The sequence below is a fragment of the Bombyx mori genome, chromosome 20 (genome assembly GCF_030269925.1).
Source record: "Bombyx mori chromosome 20, ASM3026992v2".
NCBI lineage: Eukaryota > Metazoa > Arthropoda > Insecta > Lepidoptera > Bombycidae > Bombyx > Bombyx mori.
Window position 1 is genome coordinate 5,194,154 of NC_085126.1, and position 18,325 is coordinate 5,212,478.

At 36.5% G+C, this 18,325-nt stretch overlaps 1 protein-coding gene across 10 annotated transcripts in view; it reads right to left on the minus strand.

Annotated features, from left to right (window-relative positions):
- Adamts-like (A disintegrin and metalloproteinase with thrombospondin motifs like) overlaps positions 1–18,325 on the minus strand; it is a 179,209-nt gene that overhangs the window by 36,810 nt on the left and 124,074 nt on the right. For all 10 annotated transcript variants that reach the window (NM_001043470.1, XM_062674163.1, XM_062674162.1 and 7 more), the window contains 1 exon segment: positions 4,307–4,402. In NM_001043470.1, the coding sequence (NP_001036935.1) occupies positions 4,307–4,402 (96 nt within the window).

The window sequence follows — 18,325 nt, forward strand, 5'->3', positions numbered from 1 at the left end:
AACTATGTATTCGGTTTAAGCGAAATTCCGCTTAATACGCAACTTTTAACTTTATAATTAAAACTGCATTTTATTTGATATTAACATTAATAGTTCGATAGTTTTAATTGAACTTCAATTAAGTTTACTCCGTTGAAACAACTGAAGATGTTTTTTTTTCATGACAATTTTGACAAAGCTTAAACTTTAAATGGCTCTCTTGTAAAGTAGCAAAAATGTCGCTTAAAACAAATAGCCTTTCACCTCTCGATATGTAACTTATTCCACATTACATTGTGTATGTATACATTCCCAAACCCAAAGAGGGGAACAAAATACATAAAAGGTTTTCCTATCAACGTTGTCGAAGACGCACATGCTTAGAAATAACTTTACCAATTTTTGACTGTATAACAACTGGAATAAGCTCGATATTCGCTTATGCTAGAACGTTTCGAACGCTTCTGAATTATTTTCTTATTTTTATTAACAACACTAATAATACCAACATAAAAATAATAGAAATAAAGCCCCTACCACATTCACGTCTCACTAATTGACGATAATGAGCAAAGTAACAGCTCGCGTACAGCCACAATGCATGTTGTGCAATCGACCTTAGTCCACATGCCGCCATTGTGTGCTGTATCCCACAGACTTGAATTAGATGTGTTGTGTTGATATTCTGAAGGATATTGTCGAGATTGAAAACCGTCTTTTGTACTTTTTTGATTGATGTAGAACACTTTTAAACGTATTTAGATCTTTAATTTTTGGAACGAAGTTTCTTATTGGACGATGCGGCGGGAGCTACCCTGACCGGAAAAAAACGTCCGTAACGTAAGATTTTTATTATTTATGTATAGTCTTAGTATGATGGCTATACAGCGTCTAATGTATAGTCTACGTGATGACGGTTATTATTATTATTCATATAAATAGATGTTTCTTTGTATATTATTATTATATATTTTTTATAAATCATTATAAATAAAATAAAGTTGATAACTTTGTAAAGTAGTTTTATTTTATTTTTATCAATAAAAAAATCATTATAAAAAATGTTTACCCGAATAATTATTTTCTTTATACCTCGAATAGAACTTAAGATTAATATTTTTATAATAAGTATCTTCGTTCCTATCCGGTGTCCCACGACATCACACATCTTTTTTTTTGTATTAGGTATAGACATTTTGACGGTAGTTTCGTCAACTCATCTTGTATACTATGTTTTTCAATCAAATCAAAAAATATATCATGCGATGTACTATGGTGGTACCTCACGTTGGTAAAAAAGCCAAAACATTTCTTTTTCACAAAAATGAACATATTTGTCACTTGATAGGTATAGGTTCTGTAACAATACCCGGGGCGGGTCACGAATACGGATAACCCGTTAATCTAGGACTTATAAATGAGAACTTGTTTAAACATTTAATTTTTAAAAAGCAGACATCATTGTTATACAAGATTATTAATAAAAACAATGATTTGCACAAACTAACCTATGCTCATGACAACTGCATGTAATCTGTATTCAGTAATATGATATTTCGCAGTAGCACGTGTGGCGTGCAGACAACATGTAAGCAATTTCCTTAATATAAATATTTTGACGATGACCTTTTTATTAAAACGTGCACACAAAACACATTTGTACCTAAATATACCTACTCATATAATAAATTAATGAAATAAATTACAGCAAATTTTTATTAAGGTTGTGGTTTCAATTTATATGAACGTTATTAACGTGTCGCGACAATGGACGAAGATTTTCGAGAAGCAAAAGGTTGCATGATTTCGGCACGTGCTTCGGAATTACAGGTACCAAATGCTTAAGCATTGATCCTAATGGACGAGGCCTGACTAGGAGATTCGCCGAACAATGTTAAAAGCCGTGGATATGAAACATCGGTGAGTGAACTGGAACAATGAGCGTAGAGGAACTGTTGGTGGTACATAAATACAAAACCATGTTATTGACCTAGATCTAATAACAGAGAGGCACCTTGTGATAATGTTTGTAAGCCCGGTCACCGTCCTCGTCGAACTCATTGATTACGATGAAGCGGTCGACGTGCCAACTAGTCCATAGACGCATCCAACTAAATTTCTCACCCTACCTTCTCACTGAGTCGATTCCGATCTGGTGGTAGATTCAGCGAAGCAGTGCTCTTACTGGGGTCAGCGTTAGCAATTAGTTCCGTGAGTAGTTGGAATAGGTCATGGGTTACCAACGATTAGGTACGAAAAAAGTTTGTAAAGATTTTTGTTAATATAATTTTGACTGGTGGTACGACGTCTTGTGAGTCCTTAAGGCTAGGTATCACCACGCTGTCTATTTTCTACCGTGAAGCAGTAATGCGTTTCGGTTTGAAGAGTGGGACAGCCGTTGTACTGGAAAAACTGAGACCGTTGAACTCATGTCTTGAGGTGGATGACGGCATTTATGTTGTAGATGTCTATGGGTTCCGGTAAGCATTGAACACTAAATGCCACCACCCAAGCAATAAAAAAATCGAAGAAGAATGCCAACAACGCCAATCATTCCACTAAATAGCCTCCATCTTTTTTGAAACAAACGTGACCCATACAGCCACATAAAAATATCATCAATCTAAAAATCCTTTTAGATTATAAAGAATCAGTTAATTTTCGTATTAATAAATTTAATCAGCGGGTCTACGTTATTACGCAAACATTAGTATTCCGCAGCTCTGGTATAAATTCCCGCTGAGGAATTTGCCGTCCGTCACGTTATGCATAGCAATATCTAGTATTTCTTCAAGCGCACTTCGAGTAGGGTATTTTACGGTGGGTAAGGTTAATTTTCCATTAAAAATTCCGTCCAGAACTAATTTATGACTGTCTTTACTTTAAACGAGAAATCTTGTGTATATATATATATATATATAATCTGAATTTCGGAAACGGCTCCAACGATTTTCATAAAATTTAGTATACAGGGGATTTCGGGGGCGATAAGCTACAATTTATTTTCAGAAAATGTTTTGCTCGTGTTTTCAATAATCAATTTTATCGATAATGAACTTTATGACTGCCCGACATCTATTGGCGAATAATAATACTATTTTTCTTAATTGAGAGCAACTAACTGCTTAAAAGACACAACAAGAGGGTGTTATAAAAAAAAAAAAAACCGAGCAAGGTCATCGTCCAGTGTTCGTTAAAAGGCAAACTCACCTGTTTCATGATGTAGACATGGCAAGTTGAACAACATTGCGAAACGAATTAAAAAAAACAGAATATACTAGGGTACATGGAATAGTAAACATGATTGAAAAGTTTTTACGATGACTTTTATTTAAAGCCTTTCCTGCGGCGAGCTTTTAATCCGTAAACAGATCCTGGCAATTATTTCACGTAGGTACATTAATAATTAATTGCTTTCGCTTAATGAAATCGGCGACGGATATCAATTATACTGTGTAATATTAATATAATATTCAGTCTCTGTGAAATTGAAAAGGTCTTCTTATTTATTTTTTAGGTTTTTATTATGGTGTTTACTGTAAGTACGAACTTTGATTGTCTCGATCTAATTCAGAAACGAAGTAAAATTCTCGTAAATTTATTATTAAATTATTTCTCTATTCAACAATTAAATTTTTATTAATTAAATAGGCAAAGGGTAAGTTTGTTCGGAGTTATCAAATGACGAAATTTACATTAAATAAATAAAAAATACGAAAAAATTGACAGAATTTTCACAATAAAAACAACAAAAGAATATAATAATAATAAAAAATAATCTTAACTTTGAAGCGTCAGTAATAATGATTGAATTTCAATCATTGGAGGAACACTGGGTGTCACAGAAGAAATAATAGATGTGATTTTAATAACGCCGATGGTAAGAAGAGCTCATAGCTCTGGTCAAATATCGGCTGAAGTGTGGAACATTACAATGCTGTTGACTTTAAATAGTGGACTTGGCGTCGCAATTAATTTGCATACGCAATTAATTAAATGGCATATCTCCCTATCCTAACAAACGCAACCCATGATCCCGCAGTAATAACGGAATTACCAAACGAACACGTGCTTGCTCGCATCATACCTCACCATCTTTAATCAAGATATATACTTCCTCGTGTCTCAAGGTTAGCGATCGTAATGCCTTGTGATTACTCCGACTATGTTGGATAAAATAAAGATACTACTGAGATATGATGATGAGAAGTAACGAAATTTACGACGGAATCCGGATAGCTTAACAGCACAGCTTTTAGTTCAGCCATAGTTAGAGGTATAATACCACCTATATTGGTTATAAGACAATCTCTAAGAAAAAACTCACCACCACTAGTTTTCCATGTTTAGGATGCCGTCGTATCAACAGGGCGGCTCCGTTCTCTTCGTCCTGATACAGATCACCGAATTCTTCATCATCTTCCTGCAACAAAAGCGAAATAGGATATTTAAAAAAAAGAAAAAGAAAAACATTTCGTCCTGCTACTAGATAAAGCACATAGGAAGCTATTTTTAACTAAAAAACGAACCAGTGGAAGAGCTTTCGTAACTTATACTTAATCATCTTTATCATACTACAAGAAATAACTGTTAGTTTTTTTTTTTTAATTTCTGAACAGCTATTTAAATAGTTTGTCAAACTTTTAAAGCGTTGAGTATAATTAAATAAAATTTAGATAATCTGTGAACTCTCACTTGTCACGTACCAAATTAAATGACATTGACACATAAAGCTTATTGACAGATGTAACTACATATTTCTTTTTTGTATTTCGAGTCTGTAAATAATTTGTCTATTTCTAATCACATTGTTTTCCAAGGATGTACGTAAAGGTCACCTTTATTTATTCTTCAAAAATAATCATAGATATGCATTGAAATATGTAGGTAGTTGGTTTTTTGTTTGCGATTTTCGTACATTTTGATTTTGTCATAACGCGTGACCCGTCGTGGGAATGAGGCTCTCGTGAGTTCGTTCGTCCTCCGACGACATTGGCGGTAGGGTTCACGCTTCGCAGTTAATTGACGGAGATATACTAATTAACTGAAAATAATCTTTGTCGGTAAATTTAAATACATGGTATTTGAAGTCGATCTCAAACGATCTAGCAAGTACAGCAGCACGCGAGAAACTTAAAAGCGTCTCTAAAGTTTGTCCAAGTAGCTGTACATGATCTCAGAGTCACAGCCTAACCGATTTTTTTTAACAGTCTTCCTATTTTTGTTCTAGGATCACGAACAGCGAAATTGAGTTCATGATTGAACTAAAAACCTGGTCTAAATACTATCTCGCTTTAGTTCTAGGATTCGAATATAATAGTTTTCAATACTAAAAAATAAATAAAATTAAATTGCTAGTTAAGTATTAATTTGTCACCAATAGTATCATGTAGTATATATTTTCAAATTTCAAAATGTTCCTCATAAAAAGACGCATACTCTCTATGACCCCGTAAATAAAAAAATACAGCAATTTTTTTTTTCGAAATGAAATATCAATTTAATTGTTTTTTTTTTCTTTCTAATATCACTGTCACACTAAAATTCACAAAAACAGAATTCCCCATACTATTTATCTTGCCTGCGGCGCTACTGGGACCGTAGAAAAACATACTTATTCATTTTCTAGAAAATTCATTTCTACTAGAAAATTCAATAAACAAAATAATATAATAAAAAAAAAGACTGTTCGTGCGAACCAAACTTCTTTTTCCGGTCTCTACATCATGCGTTTGGACATCCCAATGCACTTGCGCACCAAAAACTTCCACAGTTCATCAAAAACGAAGTCATTCCTCATACGGAAATGCAGTAAAACCACGACTGGCATACATTATTAACACGTTTTCTTAGGACTAATGGGATGGTTTGAATTGTAGAAGGATTATTGTTAAAATACAACAAAATTTCAAAATGGTTCTTCAGACGGTTAACGGTTTTAACATAGACGTCTCAATGGCTATCGATAGCCAGTAAACAACTAATAAATTAAATAAATTCTGCTTCTATTATTGTTGGGTAAGTTAAGAGTTCGTCAGTAACGCACGTGTAGTTCACTCGTGACTTGATACGAATCTCGAAACCATGTCAGATTGCACGAGACCTGTCTGACTTTTTTTTAAACTATTACGTGCTTGCTCTGAATATGAATCAAATAATAGATGTCAGTGTTTTTTATTTATTGTTTTTTGCCTTTGTAGGCAGGCCAGCGTACGGTCCATCTGATAGTGAGTGGTTATCGTCTCTCAGCAATGCCAGGGGCAGAGCCAAGCCTCGTTTGAAGAAGGACATGTCATAGCGCTCGGGAAACACCGTGGAGGGGAGCTCATTCAGCCGGATAGTATATGGCAGAAAAGATCTTTGGAAACGCACTGTCGATGAACGCAGCGGTTCCTGATAATATGGATAAACATCTAGTCCAGTGGCGGGAGATGTGATGATAAAAAGGAGATGAGGGGATCATTTCGAATAATTCCTCAGAGCATTTCCCGTAGAACATACAAAATACAAAACACATACAAAATGCATGTATGTTAGATGATCGAAATCCGATCAAAATCACTGATTAAATGCTTTTTGTACAATACATAATCTATTTTGTTTTGTTATACGAAAATATAAAAAATATATGTTTAATCTTTTTTATTGAAAACCCTATTTTCCCTACCTATTCGCTGGGCACCTAAGAGGCTATTCCAGCTACGCGCGGACGGCGGAAAACACTAAATCCCCGTACATAATACAAAAAAAAAGGACAAAATCGGTTCACAAAAGACGATTTATTGCTTTATTGCGTAAATGGGTAAACGAACTCACGGCCCACCTTGTGCTCTATGGTTACCGGATTCCATAGATATCACAAAGCGAATGTTGACACTTGGAAACCCGTTCGAGGAGTTAGCACCATTATGTTTTCAATGCCATTGCGTGTGACGAAAAGTATTCATAGTCGCTGTTTCGAGACGTCACTTCACTGTGCCTATTTCACCCGCGAAGTAGTCATGCGTTTTAGGTTTTTTTTTCCTACCTATGCTGATAGCCGAGGCTATATCAGATTCGCCCTAACATCTAGGTGAGCTCACGGGGCTCAAGCCGGAGTGGTGCTAAAACAGGCCCTACCAAGAGCAGTGCTTCGCAGAATCTACCGCCGGATCGGAGACTTCGTGGATTGAGCTGGCTGACAGCACCTTGTGATGTCGTTATCGACAAATCCAGTACGGACAGGCATTGAATGGCACGCATAAGCACAGTCGTCTGTCGATAATTAGAAACACAAGGACCCAGAAAAAAAATACCAAGAGTTTAAAATTGACAAAAGTTTAAGTAACCAAGAGCGAAGAAGAGAATAATCAACTAATAAGATTTTGATAAAACTACTCGTAAATGCTCATTTAGCCAACTGAGTTTCTCGGCAGATCTTCTCAGTGGTCTCAGGGGTCGCGTTTCCGGTACGGTGGTAGATTCTGCGAAGCACTGCTCTTGCTAGGATCAGTGTTAGCATCACTCCGGCTTGGAGTCCCTCGAGCTCACCTACTAGTTAAGGTTACGCTGAAATAGCCTCCCAAGGCAATAAGCAAGCTTAGGAGTAAAAAAAAAGCTCATTTTGAAAAGGTGTCCGTAATTTTAGTGTCGAGTGTCCAATGAATTATGACAGCGCTGCAAATATCACCAGTATGTAAGCAAACGATAGAGTCCATAACAAACGATTTCAATTATGGAGAGTAGGGAAGCCCAGACCTCAGATTATTGTATGTTAATGGGCAAGATATGTACTATTCAAATTCAAATGACCAATGGTACCAATCAATGTTGATTTTATCCAGTTTCTTCAGTTTTTTCGTATCGTCGTTGTGAAACCAAAATCTGCCAGGTGCACTTTGTGAGATTTTTACTTTTTGACCTTTTCGTATAGTTCACAGCCCTATCTACCGTATAAAAAAAACTGTTATGTGTCTATAGCTTTAATATTTACCTATAGATAGCTTTCATTTGATATAGTTCTTAAAAATTCACCTTCATATAAAACCATGTATGAATATCTTCTTAGAAACACATTTTGCTATGTCAAGCAAAATTGTAATGCGAAAATTCCACCAGACCACGTGCACAGTGAACGAGCTGAATAAAAATTGTGCTCATTTGAATAACAAAACTACTGATCAGAACGCCTGCGACCGATTATATAACGGCTTATTTAAAAAAGAAGACGACGGCTTCACGTGACATGTTCTAGTTTAAGTAAGGTTCCGTATTTGTTTTTGCGAGCGTTCACACGGTACCCCAGACACCAGAATGCTTAGTGCGAGTATCTTAACGTTCTCGATAGCGTAAAAGTTAACTCAATTTTGTATGCAGTTGGAACAGCGCCCCTAGCGGCAAACGTACGCAAACGATCCCGTTCCATACAAATATGAGCTAACTTTTACGCTATCGAGAACGTTAAAAAACTCGCACTAACCAAACTGAACGGGAATGCCAACAAGCGAGTAAATGCTTAATTAGTTTGATTTGGTTGTTTCGTGGATTAAATATAACGGCTAGCTGGTGGTAGGACCTCTTGTGAGTCCGCACGGGTAGGTACCACCACTCCACCTATTTCTGCCGTGAAGCAGTAATGCGTTTCGGCTTGAAGGGTGGGGCAGCCGTTGTAACTATATTGAGACCTTAGAACTTATATCTGAAGGTGGGTGGCACATTTACGTTGTAAATGTCTATGGGCTCCAATAAGCACTCAACACCAGGTGGGCTGTGAGATCGTCCACCGATCTAAGTAATTAAAAAAAATAGTACGTACAGTCTGCGTTTTTTTTGCTTGCACAATGCTATTATTTACTATTATTAAACGCATTACTGTTTCACGGCTGAAATAGGCAGGATGGTGTTACCTCCCAGGCGGGCTCACAAACTCCCTATCACCATTAATTACTCAAATTAGATTTTTTGCGGGTTTTATTTTTTATGTACGAGGCTATTTTCCTTCACTGTGGAAGTCATTCGTGATAAACATTAAAGAAATTGGTACCTGCATGCGGGATTCGAACTACGGCACTGTTGCATTGCTCTCGATACGAATGCACCGGGCGTCTTACTTATCCTTTAGACCACTATGACTAATCGTTCGTGAACAGTGTGCCTAGTGCGAGTTTTTCTAACTTTCTCGATAGCGTAAAGGTAACTCCAATTTTCGTCGAGTTTGGACGTTTGCAGGGACGCTGTTCCAACTGCACCCAAATTTGAGTTAACTTTTACGCTATCGAGAACGTTAAATAAGTCGCATTAAGCACAATGGTGTTAGATAGTATTTAGTCTACGTCTACACTTGTTACTTAAGAGAAACATTAGATAGATTTACGTTCCACGTGTTAAAAGGCTTATCTTTTTTGAAGATCTCCTTCCTAATAATCTCAATGCAGAAATTAGTTAGGAGCCAGGTTTATTTGCAGCGCAAAAATTTAATATTCAAATGAATTTAGAAACGTTATACACATTTTTAAATTTAATGCTTAATTATGCTTATTTTGTCATAGTCTTTTAAAAGTTTTACGCAACAATTCTCATTTTAATTCTCTAATCAACGTGATGAGGAAATAATTTTTGGATCATTTATTTATTTGTGAATAAGATGCATATGTATGAAGTAGGTTTTGTGAGTGGATGTTGTTGAAGGCATAAATGTGGTTATCGTAACATCAGCGGCGCTGTCTGACCAGCCAGATCCTTGGACAGCCACCATCATCCATCTATCCCGGATTTTGTCTGTCCTATCTCTCCTGCTTGGATTCGAAGCAGTATGTTAGAACACTGCCTCTCAGTTGAAACAAGGTATATTTTAAGGTTTTCAATTAGTCCATTACAATGCCTCATTTTAATTTTCCCTTAAATCCGCTCTAGTGGTTACCAAAATTAATTAAACAGTGTTTTTATCAAGTCTCACTTAATCGGCACACTTTTAACTTACTTCAATAAGGTACATATTATCAACAACCTAATAAAATACCGTCATGAAATGTTAGTATCTCTTATATTATCACGGAAATTTCTTGAGTACCTAACTCTTTTAGTGTTTCCAAACGTATGCTAGAAACGCCTATGATTTACCATTTAATATCTTATTCAAATAATTATTTCTAGAATATTGCGGTACCATAAAGACATTTATCGATTTTTTTCGTCGCGGTCGTAAAATTAAATTGCTTGCACGTGCTTTTTATTTATATAGAACCTGCTGTATAAAAAGAATTGTTCATTGTAAAATTTATAATATTTAAAAGTGTATATCTCTGTTTGTTTATTCTGTCGTATCTTTAGCTTACCATACTACTTTTTCAAATAAAAACGTGGCTAAATGAATTTGAATGGCTTGGAATAGGGATGACTTCCATGAAACCTCAAATGTAACTCTTCTATTAGTTCCAATTAATCCATAGTCTAACACACACATACATATGTATGTTAGCCTAGAAAAGAACAATCTAGATAATATTTTGTCTCAGCTTCCAAGAGTGATATTGACAAGAGAAACTGCAAATGCTCTTAAGATTTATTCAATTAATTTCGAGCACAGAGTAATTACTCATCTTTTATGGGATGGGATTTAATGTAGATATTGTATTTGGATGAAATAAAGAGAAGATCATCCAACGAACGGGTGAAATGAATGAAAATGTCATTATTCGGAACTTGTTTAAATACAAATTTATCTTGAAAATGTTGTTAGCGAGATTCAGATTTTATTTAAATTTTTTTATTGCTTAGATGGGTGGACGAGCTCACAGCCCACCTGGTGTTAAGTGGTTACTGGAGCCCATCTACAACGTAAATGCGCCACCCACCTTGAGATATAAGTTCTAAGGTCTCAAGTAAGTTACAACGGCTGCCCCACCCTTCAAACCGAAACGCATTACTGCTTCACGGCAGAAATAGGCGGGGTGGTGGTACCCACCCGCGCGGACTCACAAGAGGTCCTACCACCAGTAATTACGCAAATTATAATTTTGCGGGTTTGATTTTTATTACACGATGTTATCCCTTCACCGTGGAAGCCAATCGTGAACATTTGTTGAGTACGTATTTCATTAGAAAAATTGGTACCCCCGCCTGAGATTCGAACACCCGATGCATCGCTCAATACGAATGCACCGGACGTCTTATCCGTTAGGCCACGACGACTTCAAATATCTGTCAAATATCTTTTGTGTTTTTATTGTAGCTATCGCTATATGAATATGTTAGGTCACTGTATATTTACTGTGTTAAAATTCATATTACGAGTATTAGACATGACGTTTGCACTCCATTAAGACTTAAGAGGAAATGTGCTATGCGTTTAGTGTTAACAAATTTGTTCACTAAATGACCAGAATTGGGGAAGTACACCATACAATATTTATTTATGTATCTTCTAGCGCCCCCCTGTCGCTTTGTAACTTTTTTTTAAATTAATTATTTTATTTATTTATTACACTTCATGTAAAATTTACATTGGCGGACTTAATGCCTAAGCATTCTCTACCAGTCAACCAAAGGTAGTGCAGAGTGAATAGTGGTAGGTGCAATGAAATTTATATTAATTTACAAACACATACACACACAAAAAAAATATATATACATACATATATACACAATCACATATACATACATACATACATACACAAATACATACATGCATACATACATACATACATATAATAGTTTATACGGTATTAAAAGGAAAAAGTAAGAAAGAAACATTCAAAATGATTTAAAATTACGCAAATCGCCTTGCGTCTTACGCAAATTGTCTTATTTACAGATCCTTCAGATTTGTTGGTACAAGTAAATTAAAATAGCCACAAATAAGGAAAAATAATAAAAAAAAGAAAATCTACTGAACACAGTTTTGCCAGAAGAATTCTCAGAAATGTGAATTTGAACTGTTCTTGTTAGGTACTTACAATACGACCTGTTCTATTGTGATCCATCCGAGATTATTTGAATAAGGAAACATTTTCTGACACTTTAAATATTTTATAATCTATGAAAATTAAAACTATTATTATTTTCATTCTCTTGTAAATTGCCTATTTTTATGTACTTCTATACTAATATTATAAAGAGGAAAGATTTGTTTGTTTGTTTGTTTCGAATAGGCTCCGAAACTACTGGACCGATTTGAAAAATTCTTTTTCCATTAGAAGCCGATATTGTCCCTGATGAACATAGGCTACTTTTTTTTAATTTTATTTTATTTTATTTTTTTGGTTTCATGTGTGTGTTAATGTTTCCGAAGCGAAGCGAGGGCGGGTCGCTAGTAATAATAATATTATAAAGAGGAAAGATTTGTTTGTTTGTTTGTTTCGAATAGGCTCCGAAACTACTGGACCGATTTGAAAAATTCTTTATCCATTAGAAGCCGACATTGTCCCTGATGAACATAGGCTACTTCTTTTTTTATTTTTTTTTATTTTATTTTTTTGGTTTCATGTGTGTTTTAATGTTTCCGAAGCGAAGCGAGGGCGGGTCGCTAGTAATAATAATATTATAAAGAGGAAAGATTTGTTTGTTTGTTTGTTTCGAATAGGCTCCGAAACTACTGGACCGATTTGAAAAATTATTTTTCCATTAGAAGCCGACATTGTCCCTGATGAACATGGGCTACTTTTTTTTTATTTTTTTTTATTTTTTTTTTTTGGTTTCATGTGTGTTTTAATGTTTCCGAAGCGAAGCGAGGGCGGGTCGCCAGTAGCTTAATAAAATTGAATCAATGTTGCTAGGCTACTGACGCCTATTTTAATGTTCTTAGAACTACATATTTTGTATTCGGTACGCGTTCAGTGCGGTTGTACTTTTTTTAGAACAATGAACGCACGTTTTTCCTTTTAGAATTTCAAGATAACTATTTAGGAAATTAAACATGTTTATTAGTGACGGCGTGATGATATTCTGTCTGATTTTAGGGGAGGGGGATATTTGGTCGTAGTGGGAGCTGTCGCTGCTTCTACGGCAGGCAACGCTTTGGCTGAGCCCTCGGATTTTCCTTCAATGAGCGACAGTCAGCACTTACCATCATGTCGGTCGTACTTCTACTTACAATTCATAGAACATCTTATTAGTCCGCACAGGTCAGCTTAATGTAGACAAATTTAAGTTTTTACACCGAGAGTTACAAACATTATCATTACTGGTGGTAGGACCTCTTGAGAGTCCGCGCGGTTAGGCACCACCACCCCGCCTATTTCTGCCGTGAAGCAGTAATGCGTTTCGGTTTGAATGGTGGGGGAGCCGTGGTAATTATACTTGAGACCTTAGAACTTATGTCTCAAGGTGGGTGGCGCATTTACGTCGTAGATGTCTATGGGCTCCAGTAACCACTTAACACCAGGTGGGCTGTGAGCTCGTCCACCCATCAAAGCCATAAAAAAATTTATTACACAACTAAGACTTAGATGTCATGTCTTAATAGTAGCGTTGCGGTAACTATGGACTCCGGTAAATATTTAACACCCGGAGGACTCCAAGATCGTTCAACCCATCTTTGCAATAAAAATCAATAAGAAAAACCGATATAAATTCTTTGAACGACAACCTTTTGTACCGGTTTAGACAATTCGAATTCAAATTTAAATGTTAAGTTGAATGGGTTTAGAGATTGTCTCTCATTAGTCACTGAAAGCCCTCACGAACGTGTTTACGAACCGAACAGCCTTCGAGCCGGGAAAACGCCCTTTATTGGACAGGGCTGGAGTGCGATAAGTAATGGGGGGTCACATATAATAGGTTGGAGGAAAAGTTTCTTCGCATTCTTTAAAGAAAATTCACAACATGTTTTAATATAGTTTATTAACATTTAACTAAGGTATGTAGGAAGGCCACGACCCTCAGCACTGAGGATTATCGATGCAAGGAGGAGGAAAGTATGTAGGTACCATTTTGTTCGATAACTTTTTGCCATCTTGTAGGGAGGGACATGATCCCATTGCTATAGAAATTTTGGAGCTTCTGATCAAAACACCGCGATTTTTTTCGCGGCTTGCGTTGTATTTTTACCTTTTTTGTAGTAAAATTTTAAAATGTATCGAATTTCTTCATTAGATTCACTCATCTTGACAGTACGAAAAATAAATGAAAGTCACACATTTTCCTAATTTGAATTTGGCATTATCTTCTTTAAAATTTAAACTTTTGATGATATCGAAACCAGCCAGATACGAAAAGTATATAGCCAAAGAGATTTTATTACAAGTTCATACATACTATAAGGCGAAAAGACTTTTTCTCCAACCCATTATGTATATGTAGGAATCGAAGCACGAAATTAGACCAGAACACTCTCTTCATTATTTATTTCTTATCTCAAGGACAGAATATGCAATCTTTATTCTTAAATCTTCATTTGACAACTCTTCCTCACTGACATCGCTGTGTAGGTAACCTTTTTTCCTATTACGGTATCGTCAGGATCTTATATACGTATATACAAGTAGCTTTTCGTGAGCTCGTCCGCGTGGAATAGTTACTTTGGCGTATATCTACATATAGCATAAGCTCTCAAAAAGGAAAGACACCCCGATTTTGAAACATTCTTTATTGGTGCTCCACTTGGTCTTATTGCTCTTAGCGTGATGTTATATATATAAATTCCTGAGATTAGCGCATTCAACAAATAAACACTTCAGCTTTATAACAAACAAATAAACACTTCAGCTTTATAACATTAATATATAGTAAAGATAATAGATCAATTTTATAAACTCGATGCTGGCAACACACGAAACCGTACTATTTAAAAAAAAAGAAATAGCCGTTTCTAACGCAGCGGCTTTTATATTCTTCAAACCGAAATAAACAATCCACCCGAGTGGGCTTCAAAAATGCTCTGATACCAATCAGAATACTCTGTAACAATTTGAAATGGCTGAAACTACGAATGATTTTTTTTTATTGCTTAGATGAGTGGACAAGCTCACAGCCCACCTGGTGTTAAGTGGTTACTAGAGCCCATACACATCTACAATGTAAAATGCGCCACACACCTTAATATAAGTTCTAAGGTCTCAAGCATAGTTACAACGGCTACCCCACCCTTCAAACCGAAACGCATTACTGCTTCACGGCAGAAATAGGCAGGGTGGTGGTATCTACCCGTGCGGACTCACAGAGGTCTTACCACCAGTAAAAATACCAGTGAATATAATCGTAATGACGAATCTTTGTCTACATTACGTCCCATAAGATGTACGACGATCTTGTCCATTTCGACCGAATCACTTAATTGATATGCGGCAGTGATAGATAAGACGGTGGTGGTGGTACCTACACGTCCCAAACTTATACACACACAATACGCTCATAATATCGCGTCTACAACTACCAACACATTCATACAACTACAACATAGAATTACATAGGTACTTAAATTATTCAAAAGGACATTATCGAATTTACCCCACTTACGCTTTTTACCTCACCCCACCCTACAACCATACTTAAACGCGTTTAATATTCACAACATTCACTTTCATTATTCGCGAGTAATTACTCCGATTTAAATTGTTTATTTCGACCCCAAATAATTAATTAAGTATGCGTGCGTAACAACTGCTCTACATTACGGATTCGCACTGGTGCCTTGAGAACGCGCTGTTTTAAAATAATAATAAAAAATTAGAGATTTTTTTTTGTTTATTGTTTTACAGGTGGAAATACAGGTAAGACTCCCACAAGGTTCGCCACAATGATCTTTTTTTTTATTGTTTAGATGGGTGGACGAGTTCACAGCCTACCTGGTGTTAAGTGGTTACTGTAGCCCATAGACATCTACAACGTAAATGCGCCACCCACCTTGAAACATAAGTTCTAAGGTCTCAGGTATAGTTACAACGGCTGCCCCACCCTTCAAACCGATACGTATTACTGCTTCACGGCAGAAATAAGCAGAGTGGTGGTACCTACCTGCGCGGTAGTATCATCTACCTATCAACCTGTCTTGCGCAGCCCGTATCCAGGGGATTCGGATCGCTACCAAGTCGTCAGTTCATATCATGGGATGGCTGCCTGCAGCGCTTTCCTGTATGCGGTTGTCATTCGAGAACTTTTTGGTTTCAGCAGCCATCTTCTCTTTCAAAAATGTACCCTATCCAATACCATTTCAACCTCGAAAGCGTTATTCGTTTTTAAAATCTTTTTCGGTATCTTTCAAATCATTTTACATTTTTTTTTATTGCCCTTGTAGGCAGACGACCACACGGCTCACCTGATGGTGAGTGGTTACCGTCGCCCATAGACTTCAATGCCAGGGGCAGAGTCACGCCGCTGCCTACCGCAAAATATATTTAACGTTTTATTAATTTGGTTTAGCAATTTCCAAAGTTCCACAATTTCAGGGATTCGTGCTCATGGCCCACTGATTTACCATCAACGATGTATGTTCCCGGACAGCAGTACTGTAAGACAATCCAGCAATACTCAGACATTGTGCGAACAACTTGCTATGAACTAGTTGAACATTTTTAATATTTTCAAGTGAACTTGAAACCCGATCTTTAATCCGGTTGACTTTGAAACACGTACAATATTATCTTTTAATTCCTCTTACATTACTACTTTTTCATTTAATAAAAAAAAACATCCTGTATCTCAGATATGTTACTTATTATTATTAATATTATAATAATACTAGCTGTACCCGTCCGCTTCGCTGGGCATTTAAAATTAATATTATTATTTCTCACCCCCACTAAGATTCTCATCATTAACGCCCCCACAACTGGTGTAGGGAATCCAACACTCATATAAATATTAGCCTATCCATTAAGTATATGTCATATCTATATGGATGCCAAGTTTTAAGTCAATCGGATGCATGGTTCGGTAGTTATAACGGAACATTCGTAAAAACCACTGTAGATTTATATATTAGTATAGATTATTATTAATTAATAAAATATTACGACTTGGCCGCCATGAAGCGATTTAGTTTTTGTAGTTACTTTGTAGTGAAAGTTCTTGTAGTCTAATGGCGGTAGGACCTCTTGTGATTCCGCGCGGGTAGGTACCACCACCTTGCCTATTTCTGCCGTGAAGCAGTAATGCGTTTCGGTTTGAAGGGTGGGGCAGCCGTTGTAATTATACTTGAGACCTTAGAACTTATATCTCAAGGTGGGTGGCGCATTTACGTTGTAGATGTCTATGAGTTCCAGTAACCACTTCACACCAGGTGGGCTGTAAGCTCGCCACCCATCTAAGCAATAAAAATTACAAAAAGCTGTCCGTAGCAGAAAAAGTCTAGAAGAGAAGTCAAATGAGTAAAATACATTGCGCGTCTTACCTACTAGGCCGCGTTTCGCTCACCCATGAACGCGTCGCACAAACTTCTGCATAAGTAAATACGGGTGCGTGACATTTTCTCGTAATATAATTCATTCCTCAGAGCACTTCACGATTAGATAAGACACCGTGAGAACGCGGCTTTCACCCACGTCAAGTGAAACAGGTGCCATGTTTTTTTACAGTCTTCTCAATGAGAACAATCGGCTGTCATGTCATTACGCCCTATGCGGCGACCACAATTTGCTTTCCGGAAGATTTTTAGGGACAGTCTAAGAATAACGCGGAAGTCCGAGATTAACGTATTTAATCGATACACCCGACAGTCTAAATTGTTCACAATTAATATGTATTCTGTGATAAACGATAAAGGGAAGATCTTACATAGAACGGGTGTAATTGCTTTTTTTTATATGCTGAAACGAATTACCTACTACGTACGTGGCTGTCATCGTAGCGTGTCTGGAAATGACCGGCAAAACTAAACATCGATTGGCTCATTGTTGTCTTGACTCGCGGTAATAATAAATCAGATCATTTTGCTACTTAGGTTTTTATTTATTTATAGCTTAGATAGGTGGAAGAGCTCACGACCCACCTAGTGTTAAGTGGTTATCGGAGCCCATAGACTTTTACTAGATAAATGCCACCACCCACCTCGAGATATGAGTTGTAAGGTCTCCGTTTTAACAGTACAACGGCTGCCCCAGCCTTCAAGCCGAAAGGCAGTACTGCTTTACGACAGAAATAGGCAAGGTGGTAGTACGTACCCGTGCGGACTCACAAGAGATCCTACCACCAGTAAAACTTGCTTGCTTGGTAGACGGATGGTCCGGTGTTAATATTTGGAACTTGTATGTATTATTCAAGTTTATCTTGAAAATGTCGGTAACGACAGTCAAATATATTGTGTTCTATGAACATTTTATAATTTAGAAAACCGATATATATTTTTTCAAATACATATCGGTTTTCTAAATTATAAATTTTTTGATATTTATGCTGTTATACTAAAATACAATCTACTTAAACCGTTTACAAA